The 22,268-nt window shown below is 40.1% G+C and overlaps 1 protein-coding gene across 1 annotated transcript in view; it reads right to left on the minus strand.

Moving 5' to 3' along the window:
• Positions 1-22,268, minus strand: part of Mgl (low-density lipoprotein receptor-related protein megalin) — a 42,857-nt gene that overhangs the window by 16,183 nt on the left and 4,406 nt on the right. The window contains exons 2-6 of the mRNA XM_076443155.1: positions 2,040-2,165; positions 1,406-1,537; positions 906-1,157; positions 578-832; positions 104-220 (exon numbers count right to left, since the gene is read on the minus strand). Coding sequence (XP_076299270.1) covers positions 104-220; positions 578-832; positions 906-1,157; positions 1,406-1,537; positions 2,040-2,165 — 882 coding nt within the window. The remainder of the gene's footprint in view (positions 1-103; positions 221-577; positions 833-905; positions 1,158-1,405; positions 1,538-2,039; positions 2,166-22,268) is intronic.

A 22,268-nucleotide genomic window follows, 5' to 3' on the forward strand; every position in this document is an offset into this window, starting at 1 on the left:
GGTGATGTATTATCGTAGGACCTTTCATATAACTATTTCCGAGGAGCGTACGGGGTTTAACATTGAACGTAAGCAATGAATTTATAAGGTCAGACAAACGTACCTACACAAGATCTTGAGTCATTAAAAAGAACACTGCCCTCTGGGCAGTAGCAAACTCCTCCCATGGGAGAGGCCTGACAATTGTACTGACACCTTAGCATCCCACACCTGCCCGTTGCTGTAAAGAGACAAGGAGTAGTGAAATTCGTCGAATTTGTACCTGTACTAAATTCAGTCCAATGATGTACAGAAAATGTGAAAGATGAGGATCGACGTACCTGCTCTGTAAGTCCGTTTAAGCGTATTAGTTAAAAGAAAAGTGATCTAGCGTTAGTAACCGTTAATTCCAAGCTACGTAGATTATTTATCATGAAAAGCATGCAGGTACAACAGCTGTATACCGTTGCAACACCACTTAGAACTTGCTGTTCTGTGACAGCAATGCTTGTGTTGTTTACATTAGAACAAAGCGAAAGGATGTTCCTTCGGTATCGAACAGCACCGATCGATAGGGAATAAAGAAAGTGACATTTACAGCATGCTGCATCTTCGTCGGCGCCATCCTCGCAATCATGTTTCCCATCGCACAGCTGTGACCGTTCGATGCAAAGTGGTTTGTCGTTGGGAGCACCCTTCGGGCACATGAACTTGTTCCTAGGACACTCTGTCATCGTGCAGCCCTTCTCGTCGGAGCCATCCTGACAGTCTTTAAAGCCGTCACAGTGAAACGATTTTGGTATACATAGAGCATTGGCACATCTGAATTGGCTGAGGAGGCACGGTTGAAAGTCTGAAAACGGATTTCATGGTACAGTACAGTTTACTCGTCGAGATACCCTTTGAGAAAAGATAACGGAACGTACTGCAGTTCTCCTCGTCGCTGTTGTCCCCACAGTCATCCTTGTAATTACACTGGGCCGACTGTTCGATGCAACGCTGCGTGGTGTTACATCGGAATTGGTCTAACCGACAAGCTGGCTTCGTAGTGTCACACTTTTCCTCGTCCCGACCGTTCCGACAGTCTATGTAACCATCGCACTCTTTCTCCTTTCGGATGCAGAGCTCTGGGGTTGTGCCGCCGCACCGGAAGTCGTCGGGCTGGCATTTCCTGTAATCTTTACAATATTTCCATCTTTTAAACTTGACTTTCCTTCTTGCGGAATCGTAGGAAAGAAATTATCCTGTTCACTAGCGAATAGCATGCAAAACGAATCTTCTCCGTATAAATAGTCTATCTGAGCCAACTTTTATTCGCGCAACTCTTTGTACAAATGATATGATTTTGATCTACACTCAACTCCGGCTCTTGTGTTAATCTTTTGATCAACGAGCCATGCTCTAGATATAAATAGTCGTTACTCACTACAGCCAGCTTCATCAGTCCCATCAACACAATCAACTGTCATGTCGCATCTTTGATGAGGAGGTATACAGTAAGTCTTATTAAAGATATACTGGCCACAGGTAATCTGTCCAGCATCGCACTCGGGTGGAGCTGAAACATTAATTTTGTTTATAATAAAGATATAGTACTATGTAGCTTAATCTTTTAATAGGAAAGTCCTTTTATTTTATTTCTGTAAAACAATGGAATTGCCTCTGTCACATTATTTCTCTTAAAAACACAGAGTTTTTTTTATCTGATTCTACCCTTTCTGTTCTTTTATCATTCGTCACAATGTAATGTTACATCATTCTCAGATACAGTACATGATAAACCGTTTTATTCATGCAGATGCACCACAGCATTTTGTAGATTGTACAACATTAGCGAATTACGGGAACAAAAGGTATCAGAAGTTACGTGATGCATTATATTTACGTGTTTTCTATGAAACATCATTTTTCTCCGCGTGACTCCCGGGAAACTTCGCGTGAACCGAAACCGCATTTGAATTTCCCACCCGGAAGTGTTTCGATTATTACGCGCGACGTTTATTCTTTTCAATGTCACTCGCTTCTTACCGGATAGAGTTTACTAGTGAATAAATACGTACGACACGATTTGAATTCATCTTCAGCAGTTTCGCAGTCTTTTTGATAATTGCAAACTAAGGTGGCCGGTATACAAGTGCCGTCGAGACACCTGAAGCTGTTGCTGCTGCATCCGCTGCTATCGAGTGCTGCAACAAAAACAGACAGTGTGGATTGTTAGTCAACATCAAACTTCATTCGTACAACTGTATTCGAACTTTCGCGCCACTCGCAACTTCTTTAGGTTGGCAGGCAGCAGAGCCGTGCCACCATGGAAAAGATTAAATCGTAGCGTCTAGTAACTTCGCGTAACGGGACCGTTGGATACTGACCAATTTAAAAATTTACACGATCGGCACAAGTATCGTTTCAGGAATTTGCTATAATTCGTTCAAACAATCCGATGGTACCAGTTTAGGACGGAACGTGACTCGATGCATCTGTAGCGTGATAGGTGAAAGGTTCAACAGATGCGGTTTCCTCTCTAGGTGTATATCGGCGAGGATCCTAGGATCGAAAAGATCCGCTTCACGGGATCGAGCGGCTTCTTTTGTTCGTATGAATTCCATCCGCGTCGTTTCACAAACAGGATGACAACGATTACAGGCCTCGAACCTGTTCCCGGTTGGAGGAAGTCATTCGGAATACAAGTTAGAATTAAAAGACACGCTTTCGAGAATGCTCAGAACACGCGTGCACTTTGAATTCCCTCGGAACACGAGCCGGGTGAAATTCGTTCTTTCTTATCGATCGGTAACAAGATCGCTCGATCGTTCGTGTAATTAGTCGTTGTACGAACATCCAGGTGGCCAATTAATGCGTAGAAATCGTTAGGTGTGCTTGAAAACCGAGGAAAGTAGTCTTCTCCAGAAGACGCTTCGATTAAATTAATTCGCCGGCTATCTCGCTAGGGATTTTACTTAAATGGGCTGAACGCCGTGCGGAGCGCGCGATTACGGTCCTCTATCGTACTTTTCTTTAAAAACAAAAACTTGTAGGTGTGATTTAAAGACATTGGAAGAATTTAAAAACACTATTATATTATTTTCAACCTACTAAACATATTAGAAAAGGAAATAAGTTTCTATTTCACTAAAGATCCGCTCTGATATAGGCTACCAACTTATAAATACGATAAAACATAAAATTGGAGTTACTAGATGCATCTTACCACCTTCGAAAAAGTGAAAAACAAAGATCCTACATCGAACATGGTCAAATTCAAAATGAATATGTCCCAACGGAATCATTTTAATTTTGAATCCTACATTTGTAGATAATATGTACAAGAGGATGGCAAAGTGGCATAACCTCAAAAAGAGTCTGGTAACCCCGATAAAAAAAACGGGCTTCTCATCCGCGCGTGAAGGAGCCGTTCGCAATTACGGATTGCATGCACACGGGTGATTACAATTACGCGTAATTGCAACGGCGGCAATTACAAAATTTTCAGCGCGGCCAACGTTTTCGCCGAGTCCACGCGAGATATTATCTAATTCGTGTATACATAATGGACCACATTATATGCAACCCGCTTTCTTCTCTTTCTCCCGGCGAACGCTTTTATTTTCGTAGGAGGATAAGAGAGCCGGGAATGTGTTTTCAATCGGCTGGCGTTTATGTCTGCGGAACAAAAAGGATGAAGAAAGAACGTCGGTGCCGTGGATGGGAGACAGAACGGTACCGGCTGGCACCGTGCAGATAGAATCTCAATGGAATCTAGCTAGAATCGGTTATCTAGCACGTTCCCTGCCTGCCGTATATGTGCATCCTTTCAAGGATAACCATCGACAGGACGCTTAACCTTTCTCGTCCGATGACGCACCGACGATAACAGCAACAACAATTCCGCTGTCCAACGAATTTTAACTTTCTTTTTACCAGCTCTCTTTGTTGCTTATTTAACCGAAAAACAGGTGATTACATCCGAAAACTTCTCACCTACATAGAGTGGGTGTACAAAGTATTCGTACATCTTTTAAAAACAAATAACTTTTTTATAATTGTACCAAACAACCTGATTTTTTATAATCAATTAGAAGCATTAGTTTACGAAATGATATACGAAAAAGATTTTCCCCAAATAATTGTAATTTACAAGGCTAAATGCAAAAAATAAAAAAGGCATTTTCTAAAACTTTTTTCTTTGGGCCTTAATAAAAATTTAAAATATATATTTTGTACATTTATGTTAGTTATACACATGCTTTAAATTTGAAAGATGAACGATTCTGTTTATTTGAAACAGAAACTGATCAAAAGTCATGTAAAACTTCGATTTTCACAATTTTTTAACCGTTTGTAGCTTGTATGTATGTTAATCGATTTCGATGAGATTTAAAGCATGTGTATAACTAACATAGATCTACGAAACATATATTTAAAATTTTCACACACGTTAAGGGCCCAAATAAGAAAGTTTTAAAAATTGCCTTTTTATTTCGGCATGTAACCTTGTAAATTATAATTTTTTGAAAATTTCTCTTGCATATCATTTCGTAAACCAATGCTTCTAATTGATTATAAAATATCAGGCCGTTTGGCACGATTATAAAAAAGTTATTAGTTTTTAAAAGGTGTACGAATACTTTGTACACCCACTGTATCTATACAGGATCTACAACCTGTTGCATTTGCTACTGTTTTTCATTGACTAGGATACGTGGCATGTTGTGCTACGAATATACTCGACTTATTTCTGTCATTCCCGATCTGGGATGACCCTGAACGTCATTGTATCATGCAGTGATGAGTACCGGCAATCTTAATTCGATGAATTTTTCATTTCCTTATATTTTTTCATGCTTCCGCGTAGAAGCACTGTTTTCAATGAACTATCTTCAATAAGCAATACATATCGACTATTTATGTCGACGGGACGACGTCTCGGAAAAGTTTTCACGTGGAATCACTGTTTTTATTCCATTGCACAATCGAGTCATAAACATCCTGCACTTTCAGCTATCTCTTATGCAAGTCAAACAAATGAGGATTCCGAGAAGCGTACGAGACTACGGTATTTTTTTTTCTAACAGATCACCAGAACGAGCAGAGGTATGCCAAATGTTTTTGTGTTACGCGGCGATCAAGCGATTTCGGAATATTTCAGCAATCTTGGTCACGGTTCAACGACAAACGTGTCCCCGACCAGTTAGCAAGTGGCGTATCGCTGATTTAACATCAGCGAAGACGACACGTTTCGCGAACGTTTCGCAACGTTGATCTCGATCTGGCGCGAGTTTCTTTTTCCATCTGGAAAAATATATTTATACCCGAGCTGTTCCGACTGTACGGGAAATGTCACGATTTCTTTGTTTTTATTTATTTCTGTTATTAATCAGGTGTACGCAGACTCCCGTGACCGACAGCATTTCTCCGAAGCAGACTGTGCGATCCGTCGTGTCACACTAATTGGTAAAACAAATGGAAATTGTTTAGTTGCAAGAATGGGGCATATAAAATGGGCTAATGTTAACGACAAATTACTTTAGAAAATAATAGTGAATCTAGCGAACTAGCACTTTGCTACACCGTGTTAAGTAACTTTCACTTTATTATCATAATCATGACAGAAATAGTGCGATTTTAATTGGCTCTAATCATGCATTCTATATTGTAAAGAGCGTCTATAGACATTGTTTAACACTGGCAACAAAGTATGACAACTGGTTGTTTTCCAAGCAGACTGTTGTTTCTAATCGAGAAAATGTTTTGATTGTTTAAAAAAAAAAATGTCTAATCTACGCGTCTGCGGAAGATAAGTCGGGGATAAACGTCGAACGCGGAAGGATTTCATATTTCAATTTATATTCATTACATCACTTATCTGTTGCGCAAATTTGCATCGTCGAAGATGTCTCATGCTGCAACGACGATAGTTGCGCAGTTATTTTTGACGCGAAATTATTGTAAAAATAGAAATTACCAATCACGCGTTTACTTTTCAGTCTACTGTCTAACGTACAAATCCCAAAACAGCCAACAGATTGCCAGCGGTACCGCGCTCGCTTCGAACATTATTTAAACAAGTTTGAACATCTGTAACGTAATAGAACAATGTGTCATCATACTCGGGAGAGTCTCTAGAATCATCTCGCGTAAGAATCACTCTCCTAGCTATCACAGTTCCAGCGCAAAAACGGTCCAAAGTCTGAGATCTGACAAATGCTCAAACCTGAATATCTCAAAAACTGGGATAGATAGCGAGAAGCGGTTTTCAAATTCGTAGTCGACCCGTGAAGGTGTAAAATTCTGGATAATCAGACCACGGAAGAGTAAAATGTTCGTTGGACAATGATGATGGGTGAGATGGAACACGATGAAGAGCTCGAAGTCCGAAAAAGAGGGTTCTGAATAATTCAAAAACACGTGTCCGGGTGTCAGCTCGCGGAGAGGAGGTCTTCTCTCGGCTAGAGAAGGTCGCGAGAGAGGATCGCTCGCTCGCGCGCGCGCGCTAGTAGAGAGAAGAAAAAAAGAGGAACGATCCATGGCGAGGAACGAAGGTAGGCGAGTATAGTGCACTTCTCCGGCTTCCCTCCTCCTCGGCTCCTCTCCTCTTCCTCGAGTTTTCTGATCGAGTCTCGCCGAGTCTGTCCGAGTCTGTCGGGCTGCCTGCCCGGTACCAGGGCGCACCGCCTGGTACGAGCACGGTGCACTCCGCTTCGCCTCTCTCTCCGCTCCTCTCTCCTTCATCCACCAATCTCCTCTCCGCTCCGCTTCCCCCCGTACGGTCGCGCTCCTCTCTTTTTCCGTCTCTCGTTTTCTCGCGGCCTGTTTCGCTGTCCCTCTCCGCGCGGCGACACACACCGCGCGCGCACCTCCGTTCACGACGGAGATGAGAAAATTCGCAACCTGCGCCGCAGACACGGAATATGACCGGGGTTGCACGATTCTCGAACCCTTTGCACTTTCATATTTCGTCGTTTCTTCAAACGGCTCCAGATGATGCTCATTTTCTACAGATCTGCCATCCGAGACGCTAAAAAAACTCAAAGGGATCCGTTAAATTCACTAGGAATTTACACGGGGAATAACCTTGTGTTAGAACGACTTCGAACTTACTTTTACTAGAAATTCACTAGACATTCGCTAGAAATGTACTAGAACAATATTGTGTTCGATTACTACGTAGTCGTATTTTCATCTAATTGAAAATTAACTAGACTAGAAGAATAAATTCTCGGTCGAACTGGTCTGATCTCCACGTCTGACGAAAAAGTTACTAGAAATACAATGTGGATCCCCCCGTATCGTATTTTCCGTAAACGTATTGAAATTTGAAAAGTTATGCTTTTGTTTCAGCTAAAAATGTTCGACCGTCACGGAACCTCGAACAGGTCGAACCAGAAAAGAATTTTTCTGTCTAGGCCACATCCTTGAGCAGGTCGTCGGTCGTTAACTTTGATTTGGCAATTAGTAAGGTGTCTGTTGAGTCATGTTAGCCCCCTCGCCCCTCAGCCCTCCCTCAAATCACCATGAAGAGTTCGATCGTTAAATTTTGTACCTCACTCCCGTGTGCTTCTCTTTTTCATAAATTAGCTGCCAGTTGACCTTCAACGTTTTCGGAATTATGAGGCTGCGGACGAAGATAACGTGGAATATTGCTGCTATATACTATAGTTGTACATACATACATAGATAACGTGGTAACAGCAGGTACTGTCGTTCATTGACGGCATTATAAATGATAGAGCCAGATACAGATTCGAGATTCTCGCACGTAGAAGATTAGTTTCGGCTGAGGAATATAGCGCAATAATTAGCGATCCGCTTGGCGCGAAAGAAACACTTATCTGTGCGTACGCGTCTCTCGCCATTAGCCGGGGGAAACGAGATTCTCTGAGACCGTTTACGATGGTCTCTTCTTCTCCGTGACGGCATGATTGTAGGCGACCGGTTTACCAACGTATTTGCCACATTTTTCTGGTCGAAACGATAGCGAACAGGATACAGTGGAATCTCCATTACCTTAACTCAATCAGCGGTTCGGTTCGGATAATCGAGGTTTCATTGAATGGTGGATTAAACAAGTAAATATGATCCGAACTGTACCGTGTTTGGGCGCATTTCAATCGGAAAAAAATATGACGAATATTTTGGTTAAACTTCCATGAAGGAATAATGAAAAATAAGAATGCTCTACGGTCACTGTACCCGAGTATGTACCATATTACATCTGTTTCGCATGTACTGAGACGTTACTGTACTACTTATCCAACCAGAAAAATTACAATTGTTGGAAATCACCTGTTCTCACTACTGAAAATATGTGTGGTCACAGATTCGCATGGTTTAGGGTAATGCCAGGGTAACGCCTAGCCTAATCGGCCGTACAATCTCCTGCAGAAGTCTCTAACACCGTTACACGCCATATTGATTCTAGAAAGATGTTTCTTAATTTCTCGAGAAACATTTATACGAATCCCAAGTCCAGTGACTTTTAATATTATTTAACAAAAATTTGGTCATTTTTATATGGGACTTTTAGCCGATTATTTTGGTATCGGTTCCGGCGTTAAAAAATAGAGAGATGGTTAATTGGGTAGAATAACAGTTAGCGTAATCTGCTCGCGAAAATGGTGGTATCCACCGAACTCGTTACTATGTCAAGTACCTTTTTAAAAGCAATGATTTTTAATTAGGTTACAGTGGCCAGTGCGACGGCCTGACCCAATTCGATATGACTCATTGCCGATCGTTTTTGAAACGTGGACGAATTGGTGACGAGGATCTGTCTTAATCCTTAATTGCTGACGTCGAATGTCGCTGACCTCATTGCATTTTCTTTCCTTTATATGCACCGACGGAACACGGTCTCGTTATTCGAACTTTCAATGCATGGCGTCTTGCAATAGTGATTTATTTGCACCGGTAATCACGCTACTCGCGATGCTATGAAAATTTGCATTTTTACAGACAGAGATTTACACACCTGAATTAAATGGAAATTTCGCTGCAACCGATTCAGAGTGCAGCACACTTTAACAATATCTGCGAGCGTAGGTAACGGATGTATATTAATTGTAAAAGTCACATTTAAGTCGACAACTTTTTCAAAAGGATTATATCATTACGGTATACTTACATTATGTATGAATTGATTTCACAAAATTTCTCCAGTACATTGCTTTCACTGCAATTTTAATCTAAAAACGAAAGAAAGTACAGGGTGGCTCAAAATTTGGTAGACTATCTAACATTCAAATTTTTTTACAATAAGTGTTAATTTTATAAGAGACTTTTGAACCACCTGGTATTAAAATACATTTATCACTAGAACTATGTAGTCCTAGTAATAATGTTGATTTCAACCTTGAGAACGATCCTAATCGCAGTAAAAGGTAAAGCACAAATAAGCCTGGCCTAATGACGCGTGATTTGCGACCAGAATGGAATCGAAAAATCTCGGCATATTGCATATAACGGGTGACCTAACCCAGACCGATAAATGCAACCTCGCCCTGGTTTCGTAGATTAATCTAGATTCTGTTGACAAGAGAACGATGACCCAAAAAATGCAACTAACTGCATTGTTTGGTGATATACGTACTATTGGTCGAGCCTTGGCATTCTAATGCAAAATCTTGTTAAACAAATGCTGATGAGATGAGTCGGCTTTCGATCGCGTAACCCAGGTGTCAATTTTAAGCGGCGGACTATAGTAATCTCCGAACTGGTTACCAAATTGTGTTACGCACGCGCTCGGAAAATGACATTGACCTAGTGAACTTTAACGGGTCGGTGAACGTTACTAATAAATATCGCCAGATGTCAGGATCAATCAAATTTGACGTTCCAATAATATAGAGACATTTAAGAACCACTCCCTGGTTAAATCACTAATGGCATCCTCATAATCTCTACAAACAGTGCAATATCCAATCGTTGGAATCGTGTATAATTCTCTCTAAATTGTGTGCCAACAATTTTGTAAAATTTCATAAAAAAAATCACAATAAACAACAAATATATTTCATGTTTAGATAATATATAGGCTGGCCCAAAGATCAGTAGATCATTTCAAATTCGAACTTGATCATGTACGAAAGGTTTTTTTAAATGGTCTAAAGTGATTTTGGGCCAACCTGTATATTATCCAAATATGAAATATATGTGTCAACAATTTTGTAAACATTTCATGCAAATCACAATAAAGAGCAAATATATTTCATATTTAGATAATATATAGGCTGGCCCAAAAATCAATAGATTATTTCAAATTCGAACTTGATCGTGTATGAAAGGTTTTTTTAAATGGTCTAGAGTGATTTTGGGCCAGCCTGTATATTATCCAAATATGAAATATATCTTTCTAACTTGTGTGTCAACAATTTTGTAAAAATTTCATGCAGATCACAATAAAGAAAAACTGAAAAATGAATGAAAGGTTTCTTTTAAACGATCTACAAGTGACTTTCGGGTCTGTATCATGGTAATTGTATTCGAATATTTTTGTAACCAGATAGTCTCGTTGTGTTTTCGTTGAGCGGTTATGAGAAACTGTTTGTTTCGGCCACGAAATGTCACTTTCCAGCCCACCGTGCCTCGTGTAAATGGAAATCTCCTGCCGTTTCGTAGAAAGCGTGCCCTTAAATGGCGCTAGAGACGAATTCGTTCCTCTCGCGACGCTTATGGTTGCGCGGCATAGTCCCACAAAAGTATCGGCCGACACAAAGAAACGCCGAGGAAAAGGAAAGAAGTTTTTGTGCTTCTGGTCGCTTCCTTGCCTCCTCGCACCCCTGTACATGGTGCCGCCTACAGAAATCCTTAGAGAAATCTAGTCACGCATGCCAACGAAATTCAAATATTCCCGCGCTTTCGAGCGCACGTCATTTAAAAACAACAAAGTGTTTCAATTTACGCGAGAAAAGATCGCCGACAAAATCTTTCACAATTCTCTCTAACGCTATTTCCAATATACAGGGTGGTCCAAAAGTCTCGAGACTGTTTGTTTATAATAGAATAAATATAAACTTTTAAGAAATAAAAGAGTTATTCCACTTTAAAATGTCTAGCGACTTTTGGATTCTGTAGTGCGCAACTGATACATAATCCCATAAAACTGTAATTGTCAATTGTTAATTAGTTTATTGCTATTTTATTAGATTAATTAAATTGAATCCTATTTCAGCTATTCAAGATTATCGACCCTGTAATTTGCTTTCGATTTCGGTAATCATCGCACAGATGTCGCCACGCGTAAAATTGTAAATTTAAGAAAGAAAAAGGCGCGGAATTTTAAATTTGCGAGAGAAGAAGGCGAGAAATGTTTGAAACATGAGCGCTTGAGTAATCGCTTTGGCAAAATTGAGGTTTGGGGAAGTAGAATTCGAACTATTTTACGATTAATGAAGAGGAAAGGGGTGAACAGGAAGTTGTGAATTGGAGATTGAAGATTAGCTGGGTTAGAAGCACCGTGTTGTGGACGTGGCTTAAGAAGCTCCCTTCACTCACGGTATTAATCGAGCATCCGTCTCTCTCCGTGGCCTTGTAGACACGTACTACGAGTACAGTAGGTATGAGTGGAACGGTTGAATGGCACACCTATTTACGTGCGTTTCGATCGTCGCCATCGTTCGTTGATCCAACTTGCTCGGTTCAATCGAAACAAGCTAGCCAATTATAGCCTCGTCGAGGCATTTATAAATTGTCCCCCAAAAAATCTTTCCAATTAAATATTCAACTGTTTGAAAATTTCTAAAAACATGAAGTTCGACATGTCAAAATTCAACAGAGACAGGTTAGGTCTCGAACGAGTATAACAACAATTTTTATCGAGGGTCGGAAGTGACCCAGCTCGTTTCGCTGGGTCGTCAGACGTTCGGTCATTCGATGGCTAATTATACCGGTTGTAAAATGCAATCTGCTGGACGAGCATAGCCTCCGGGACGTTTCGGTTTCGAGCAATGAGCGCTCATTGTATGCTTGTTCCAATTCCAACCATCATAGCACACCGCGGTGCACTTCCTTTGGTTAGACTCGATTCCACTTTATGAAGCCAACAACGGCGTCAGCGTTCGACCAGCACCGAACGTGTGTCACTTCCCCTTTATTACTACATCTTTATCATTTACGACGATGCCACAGTGTTTGTGCAAACATCTGGACCGAAATACCATTTGCATTATGTATATGCAAACACACTTTCTTATCTCTTGCTGCTCGCGCGTCAAACGTGGCCAAAGACAGCGGAAAAACATAACAGAAACTGTACTGTACTGCGACAGTTTTCGACAAAAGAATGGTCGACGGATAATAATCATCTTGGACAGCGTGTTCCCTAGTGGAATCGAGTTAGACGGTCTTAAAACGAATTTAGCCGGGTCCTTGAGTCAAAATGGCCCCCGAGGGCCATAAGAGCGGCGCGACACGTTCCTCGCGGGGCCCCAATGGTGCAAGGGGTGGGGGCGCGGGGCCCGAAATGAACCGTGTGACTCGCATATCCGAGGAATGGGACCTGCGCGCACATCCTCGCTCGTAAATTAGAAAGGAGGAGCGTGTGCCCCGTCGATTCTCGAGGGGAAGAAATCCGTGGAATTTTGAATAGCGGCCTAAGCGCAAGAGAGCCTCGTCCCGGCATTCGCATTCTTTCTCGTTGATATTCTCCGATCGTGGCTGTTCGATGCGCGCCTTCGTAAAGGTTTCCAGGTCGTCCGGCACCGATTCACATTTACCACCGGGGCCTGGCTTCTGCTCACTGAACTTCTCTCCTCTATTGTGCACCGTGTGTTTACTCAACACACGTCCCGGGCTCGTCCACCTTTGACCCTGTCGTCGCGACCATAATTGCCACGTTTTTCTACGGAGTGAAACGACGAGACGACGCAAATCGAAGTTCACGGAGGACTAATACACTCGTAGTTGCGTGTCTGTTTGATACAGTGATGTTTACGCGCGAACACTTCGGGACCGAAATACCACTGGCATCGTGTACAGAGAATATTTCCTGATATGTATCTTGTCCCTAGATATTAACACTAACTTAAATACTCGAACATGTTAATGCAATTAAAACAATAATTCATTATTTGAATGGATTGATTTCAATTTTGAAGAGAAGACATAACCCTTTAGTATTAAAATTTTCGATAGTATATATGCTCCAAGAATTACTACGACCCCCCACAACACCGAACATCCAAAATTACGAAAAAAGAGATGAAATGAATCAGTATTTATTTTTCTAAAAATACATCACCAATAAACTAGATCTATCACAACTACGCCACTGTGTCTAGAAAAGGAATTTCAAACAATACAATTCTCTCATCGAGTCATACATCATCCTCGACTTGGAATTATGAATGAATAATACAAAGAAGAAACAAATCATCGTGACAACATGAGCACTAGAAGCTATTCTATTTCTCTCTCCCTCTATCTCTCTCTCTCTCTGTTGTTATTACAATATGTGTTTGGGTAAAGAAAATTGTTAAATGAATTCAGTGTTAAAAAACACAGCGAGAAACGTAAAAATCGACTCCAGCGTATCGACAAGGCGACCCTAATTCAAAGATAACTTTTTTGTTTCGTATGATTTCTTCAAGAAGTATTTACAATTAGACGGACGGAGCCATAAGAGCACACGGATCCCATTGATTCGTCCATGGGCTGATCGCGTGGGAAACTGAAACTTTCACCCATGGGACTACAAGAGAGCTCTCGGATAGCGCGAATCTAGCGGTTCTGGATTCCCGCTGACTGACTTGCGGCTCTTAATGTCAGCCCGCCGCGTAAACTTTAACCAGTTCATTTTCTCTTTGATAATTCACTCGGCCCGTTGCTTCACCGTGTCCCACAACACCGTTACCGGGATACAGAACCGCAATCAATTTCGAACGCGACTTTTCAAACTCGAACCAGCCATTACACTTCGATCACCTCGAACTCTGAGACAATTCTACACGAGATAATTTTTCGCGGAGCTTCTCTGCGTACACCAATTATAAAAACAGATGAATACAATTAATTCGAATGCGGTACTTTTTCCTCTACACTTTACATTTGCAAATCTATATAGCAATATGAAATTGTTTAACCCTTAGCAGTCGAGGGGTGACTCAGAGTTACCACTAAAGGTTGCTGTACCATCTATACAATTAGGAGCAAAACTGACATGGTGTTTTTAGAATTATTTACATTGAAATATCTCCTGAACAACTAACTTTTCGACAAATGTACATAGGTCACTACATTTTTATGACGAATGTCCAGCTGCATCGATTGATATATTAAAAAAAAAAATGAAGGTGACCTTGATATCTTTAAAAAAAATTACATAAAAACAAAAATTTTTTGGTATCATATGAGCCCCATTTTAGCATTCAACTTTGTCCTTCAGACATTTCACGTATCTTTAAAAACAACAAAGATATTCAAGGTGGTAAAGTTAGCTGGGACACCCTGTATACTTACTGCATAGCATTAATGATAAAGATGTTCCTTATCAAACTTCATTGAATTTAGCTGAAAAAATTGTACAAAAGAGAAAAGTATGTATATATGTATGATCCCATCGATCTGATTCGATGGGAATGTCGCACGTGTTGTCTATCTGTCGCGGTTGAAGTTGCCAGAGCGCGATTGTTGTAAATAATCGGCAAATGCGGAACAGATTCGTACACGTTTTTTGTCTGCTATAACAATCTCTTCAGGTATACCGCCAGTGGTCGAGCGCAACCCGCCCGAAGGTCTGCGAGCAGCTACTTATGTACATATTCATATTATTGTTTACGTTGTCGCCGATAATGCGACATTTGAAATATGAACTTTAAACTTAAAATTTTCATTCTGTTGAAGATTTATGAACTCGAACTTGTTTTATATAATGTATCTAAGAAATAAATATTTTGTTTTATTGCAGCAACCGTATTTATTTTTTAGTATATATACACTTGTAACTAATACAGTATTGGAGTTGTTGCTGTACTATATGAGTCACTAGGCTGGGGTACAAAGGGTTAAACGTGTAGTAACAGATTAGATACCAACATATTTAACCCTTCGCACTCCAGCCTAGTGACTCATATAGTACACCAACAACTCCAATGCTGTATTAGTCACAAGTGTATATATATATATGTATATATATATAATTAAAAAATACGGTTGCTGCAATAAAACAAAATATTTATTCCTCAGTTACATTGTATAAAACAAGTTCAAGTTTATAAATCTTCAACAAAACGAAAATCCTATGTTTAAAATTGATATTTCAAATGTCGCATTATCGGTGACAACGGAGTGCAAAGGGTTAAGTCTTGCATGATGTATTACATCAATTTCATGTCCATAAAATGAAAAAAATCATATAGTCAGAAGAGATGTTTAACTTTCAAGTTAAAATAGCTCCGACCGCAAACTCTGGGGCTGAAAATTTTGAATTTTCCGGCGAAACAGCAATCGAATAGTATGAATCGTGGGGATCGAAGTCTTTCGTAAATTCCATGTAGATTAGGTGTTTGGTAACTGCTCTGGCATTTGCTGATTATATCAATTACAAATTTCGACTGTTGACAGTTTCGACGATTTCGAAATACACACACCTGGTATAAGTACGAATTCTTAATTCATAAGCGAATTCTTGTTCGTCGAATTTCGTTTTCGCATTATCCTGTGCTCATCTTGAAATTATTGCAACAACGTTTAACGAGTATTAATGTCCTGTAGAAGGTCTGCAAATTCTCAACTTCAACTCGCGAATGCAGACGATACTTCAACTTCACCGCGGTCTGTGGCCGTAACCTCAACCATAATTATTTCGGTTTCGACATCTGAATCTACCGGGTGGCTCAAAGTTTTTTTACCGAAGTATTTCTCTTATACTTTATACAGTAAAAGCATACACACGATCGACACTTGTCAATTACGAAAAATCCTTGAAAAATTGTACATTTCAAACGAACCACAGAGCGTGCGGACCGGTTCCAGATTTTTCATTTCACAATTATTGAAATGATAAAGATGCTGTCGTGGTAAATGACTAAATCAATATATTTAATAGCTCGCAGATATTATAATACGGACCGCACACACAAAGTTCAAATTTTAATCTTATTAGTAGACTGCGGATGTTATGGATTATGAAAATTACTAAAAAATGCTACAATATAAAATTCGATAGTATTTAGTACGCCTTTTACTTGTTTCAGATCTACAAAGGCTGTTCCCATGAAAAATAGGATTTTACTCCATTCCAGTTTCCTAAAATTCGTCTATAAAAATTGGAAATTGCATAAAGATCCGCAGCCTACTTATCAGTTTTATAGGTTTAGTGTTAAAGTCGAAAACGCCGAGTGTCAGGTATTTATTTATAGCTCCTGATGGCTGAAGCGTATCGGTAGATGGACAACGAAGGCCAGACACAGAGCCTAGGGAGACGTATGTCTAAAAACTCACTAGATACTGTAAGGTGACAGGGAGAATCGTGCGAGACGGAGTCTAGGGCACGGTATCGCGACGAGGAAAGGCAAGGCGAGTCGATCGTGTGCAGGACACATAGAGACAAAGAAATGAAGAGGAGGAAAGGATGGGAAAGGTGTATAGGAGGCAGAAGGAGAACGTAGAATCGGGGAGAAGCATGGTCCCGCTATCCGGTCGGCCGCTAGGCCGAGGTCGATGAACCTCGGCCCGCCTACCGACTTTACCTGCCAGCCTCGAACCTGCCAACCTGGCGGACTTGCTCGGCACCGAGGGTATCGGCCAGGATATTTCGCCTACGACAACTTTGCTAGGCGACATTTCGCCTGGAAATAGCGCGGAACAGTGTCGGCCGCGAACATGTCGCCGCGCCATTTTCTAATCACCGAGGAAATACCCGCCAACTCACCTCTGGGTTTCGAATCACTATGTAACAAATTTATGTTTCTTAATTTTCGCACCAAATGTATTTGATAATATTCTAAGTGGATCTAGAAATATAATCTCTTGACGAGATACATAGCCGGTTACGGCGTTCGACTGCTGTACATATTCAGGACGATTCATGCCAATTAATTAATGTTATGATCAATTGAAAATATAGCACCATTTAAAAACGTGACCAATATGTTCGTGAATGTTCCAGTAAAAAAATGTTAGAAACGACAAAGTTCTGAATGAATGAACGTTTGTATGTTTCTGCACCGATCATATTACAGTGTTCCGTGAAAGATTGAATGATAGTAATTAATAACGATTCGACCCAATAATACTGCGATCAAGATACCGTGGCCCAGTGATCTACCTGAAACCGTTCAACGCGATCTGCCATGATAGCGAACCTTTTACGAGTCCATGGAGTCCGTCAACCATGAACTGACGTCTCTAGCAAAAAACGTTTCAGTATATACGATCGTGTTACGGTTCTGGATATATTTCCTCCATTTTTGTTTCTATTACAGTTGCGCGTAACCACGCATAATCATGCATAGGATATTTAACACAACTATTTTCAGTGCACATGCCGACGTATAATTTGTGAAAATTGTAAAAATTTGAAGGAAATGCGAGAGAAATTGTAAAACTTTCGTGCATAAGATAATTTATGGAAATAATTAATGTAGTTTAGTACAACAAGTTCCCAAGGCTATTTTGTAATTTGATAGAGGGAAACGGGCTCTACATAACAGAAAAATAGCCCCGTTACCGCTGTCAGTAGCTGGGAACAACTGTCAACTGTCGGATCACGATTAACAGTCATAGCGGTTGCAGGCTTTAATCGCTGACTAATCTACTCAATGCAATGCAACACCAAGCTCGATAACATGTTCAGGTTAATAACTCCGGAATCGGGACAGTGGCTATATTAAGCTCATCAAATTTCAAGGGTCTTTGCACCTTCGTAAAGCCAACATTCGACTGTCCCATTATTATTAATTTTTTTTATCATCTCTACGGAACACATTTTTCAATTTTCGAATAGGAGCTTTCCTTCGACCGACGCCATATTGGATTCACAAACTCAACATTCATTTATTCACGATTCTACCATCATTATATTTTCTCTATTAGCCTGTGAAACGCGTATGGAATTTTTTCTAAACAATCACTCGTTTAATCCACTCCGTATCGTTTTTCATTTTCAATTGAAATGTCGCTTGAACAGGTTATCTAAGAAACATTTCGAAAAGCCGCTTATTTAGGCCTTCAGAAGTGCGATAACCTCTTCACCCTGGCAAGGCTCGACAAACTGAACGTTTCATGCTGTGCTCGATTGCTTTCAAAACCGCTACTGTATTTTTCTGTTCTTTTTCAGTTCCAATTAGTTTGGAGCCTCGGTTTCTTTTTAAAATGTTATCGTCCGGCAAAATGTATATTTCTCAGTCGACGATCACCGTGTAATTCATTATAGGATGGCCAGCAACTGGCTGGTCAATCCACCGACTCGTCTCATTTCTATTTGCCTAGGTAAGAGCGGTAGGCCACACGAGCTTCTTTTTTTTCTTCGAGGTCAAAGGAAACGATGTTTCCTGAATACGCAAGAGGATAGCGGTACACGCCATCGATGGAAAATCGTCAAATTCGTGGTCGTTCGTGAACCTTAAATACTATTTTCAACATCCAGTATACTAATTATAAATTAATTTTCAACGATTCGATACTGCAACCGTATCATTCAATTAATTATTGAACTCTTGCAATTATAATCTTAACTAATTATTAAGCTTACGGTTATAATTACATGATTTAATTAATTATTAAGTTGATGATATAATTGTATGATTTAACTAATTGCCAGGCTTTCGATATTATAATTATACGATTTAATAAGTTATCATTAATAAGATTTAATTAATTATTGTTTACCAACGTGTTCGTGGCATCTTTCTGATTAGAACGAGCCCAAGCACGATACACTTTGGATCGCATTTACTTGTTTAATATCCACAGTTCTCATGTTCCACCGATTACTTCGGATAAGCGAGGTTCTACTGTATCGTGGATTACACGCGCAAGTATAATCCAAATGGTATTGTGTTTGGTATCGTTTTAATCAGAAAAGTGTCCCGAATGTGTCAGTAAATATTACATAAAAAAAAAATTAAAAAATAATTCTTGTACACGATGGAAGCGGTACTTTTCACACGTAAAGGGACATGATATCGAATCGAGAGGGTAATGAAAAGTGAGAACGATGATTCAGAACGTAAAGAGTTAAATTGTTCGGTCGATGTCCTTTTCGGTTTGGCAATTGCAATGGCCGATATCTGGCGGAGATCCTCGTGCACACGGCGTGCAGTTATTAGCACGAGGAAAAGAAGTGGCACGAATCAGTGGGTCGATGAAACCCGAGGAGCCTTGCACTCGAGAGTTGCCTGAGTTTGCAAGCTCTGATTCCTTCTTCCTTCTTCCAAAGAAGGAGAAAGTTTATCTCCCCTTGTTCGGGAAGAAGACAGCCGCGTCGACGTGCACAACGCAATTTTCTACTCGACTCACGACCAATGGAATTGCCACTTTAACGCATTGACTACTTCACCGACACTTGTCGGTGTCAATCCCCGAAAAAAATCTGGCGCTTTTTTTTATTGCAGCGAGGACCGGCAAAATTAACATTTATCACAGTCTTTATTATGCTACTGACTTTCATGCAAATTTAAATTTTTATGGATATTTTTATAGTAACAGAGATATATAAAGACAAAGTATAGATATTATCCGAATTAACTGGACAATCATTGATGTCAACGATTAAATAAAAGTATTCTAAATTAATTGTAAAAAACATCAATTAAATAAAAAATTTCGTCTCAATTGTAATGAATTGAACAAGTTGGTTGATAAATAAAATAATTTTAAATGGCTCCTGGGTACTCTAAAAGTCACTGACGACACGCAAGAAGAAAACGTTGCACTCATAAGTATTAGTTCAATAACGATAATAGTAAACGATGAATAAAATTGTTCCGATACAAGTGGTTCATTGATCAATACCAAATCGTTTGTTCCGACTAAGTGCTCGTCCGCGATAAAACGTTCGCAACGCTGTTTAACGACGCAAAGAAAAATTCGTAGTATTAATAGATGATTGGATAATCAGTGTCATTCAGGCTCCATTAAAGTCACGGATCGCGAAGCTGAATTCGAAATTGGTCGGGGAAGCGTTCCAAATTCGGACACGATTTCCACGAACACAGTTGAAAAAGTATGAAAATCGTAGGTGTATGTCTATGTATGAGTGCACACCGAATAATTAAAAGAGACAGTGGCCCCCATCAGATTTCTAATTATGGTCGTTGACTTTTTCGGAATGACAGTCAGTGGATCGAGAAATGTGTGTAGTTTGATAAGAATAGCAATTTTTTTTATACATTATTTGCACAAGTGGATTTTTTAAATACTTACTTGCACAGGTGGGTTCCTCGTTAAAGAATGTACAATTTTGTTATTTACAATTTTTTCCTAGCTTCGATGGTTTATAAGATATTCAACCAAACATGTGTACTGCCATTAAGGGGTAGTTTTCACCCCTTCAATATGAACGGCGATTGAGAAAGAATGTATGAGGAAGAATGCAATTCGTATAAAATCGGAATAGTAGTACGGAGCGTTCCCTTGTTAGTGCCGGCATAACTAACCTCGCTTCTTCATTAAGATATACATACTAGTTTTCTCTCAGAATAATTTCCTTTGCCGGTGTCTAACCAAATCAATTCTATTTTTACCGTTTCGTCAGTCTTGTTCCCAACGTTTCTCGAGACACGGAAAGTTATGTCTCGAAGAGAGCCACGCGTCGAAACACAATACCGCGTTCTCACAACAACGTCGAACGGCGTCGAGTTACGCACACAGAATTCTTTCTTTTCTTTTTTTCGGTGGTTCGACGATCTCTGCTATAGCGTACGAAGGGTGCCACGTATCGTAATACATTACCAATGGTCACAATTCACTCCAAAAAATCTGAAACCCCCGCACCCTGCAATTTATCTCTAACTAAAATATATGCCACCAAAAATACCACTCGAAAACTTGGCAAACGAATATTACAAAGAATATTTTTTTAAAAAATAAACTGCTACTTTGACAAACTGTCAACATATAAATTTGTCATTGAAAAATACGTATTTTGTATGTAGATAACTTTTTTCTAGGACGAGTAGTTTCCGAGATATCGAGAAGAATGTTATCCATCCCTAACCTCAAAATCTGTGTCCATCCCCTAGTAAAAAATACTAAAGCCAGTCCAATAAGTAAATAGTATTGAAAAAAATCAGTGTTTTATATTCTGGAATGTCTCTTATCATTTAAATTTCATGGATCGTCTAAGTACACTAACCTTAGGAACGGAGGTCGCAGATTTCTCGACCGATTCGTTTCCCAAATTGTCTCGTGGCGCCATAATCCCTTGCAGATCCCAGAAATCTCGTTTCGTAAACAAGGTCTTTCACAAAGTTTCCGACACGATCCACTTTCCTCTATTTTGCCGGCTTTTTCTCCGAATAATCTACCGATAAGGCTCGATCTCCGATCACCCTGAACTGACGTTTAACCTTTCAAGGCCGGGGCATTTAAATCCCGGGTTCCCCATGCGCACTCGATATGCGCAACGAAATTTTCATTTGAATGACTGCGATCTCGGAGCGTTTCACAGCCTAGTAATTTGCATACAGTGTAACAGTTAATTGGGAATAATAAAACGGCGTAAGGTTAACCTGTTAACTGAGGAGAACGAATTACCTCGACGGCTCTGCTATCTGAAAATATTTGGCTTCGTTTACGGCCAGTAAATCAGTCCTGAAAGCAGGTTAATCTTCCCTGACAGATTCGCGCAGTTTCACTGAGATAGTAGAGAGTGCGTTGGACGATATACCGGCGGGAAAAGGGATTTTTCAAATTTTGTCGATAGACATGCGTTTGCGAACATGCGTTTGCGAACGTGCGCGTCAGATGGAGATCATGGCGGGAAAAATATTCCGAAAGGAACGACACAAAAGGAAAATTTTTGTAGAGAGCGTGGAGAAGATGCTACAAGAATCCTCGAGAATTCGGTGCATTCTGTTGGTCGTGTTTACTACGAGTTCGAAAAACCGGTTTTTCCTCTCTCCATTAAACTCGGATGTGTGGCCGGCGTCTCGCCTCGATCGTATCGATCATTCGACTATTCCTGCTGAAATTACGCCGGGTCTAATCACACCAAAAAAATCCAATTGTCGCACGACAATTCTCGAAGAGATCGATATATTGCAACCTGTCAAATTTCGATTCTCGCAAGCGATCACGATCGAGTGAAATCAAGACAAGAAATCAAAACGAGAGATCAAGATAAGAGGTTAAAG

Source organism: Lasioglossum baleicum, chromosome 18 (assembly GCF_051020765.1).
Source record: "Lasioglossum baleicum chromosome 18, iyLasBale1, whole genome shotgun sequence".
Lineage (NCBI taxonomy): Eukaryota > Metazoa > Arthropoda > Insecta > Hymenoptera > Halictidae > Lasioglossum > Lasioglossum baleicum.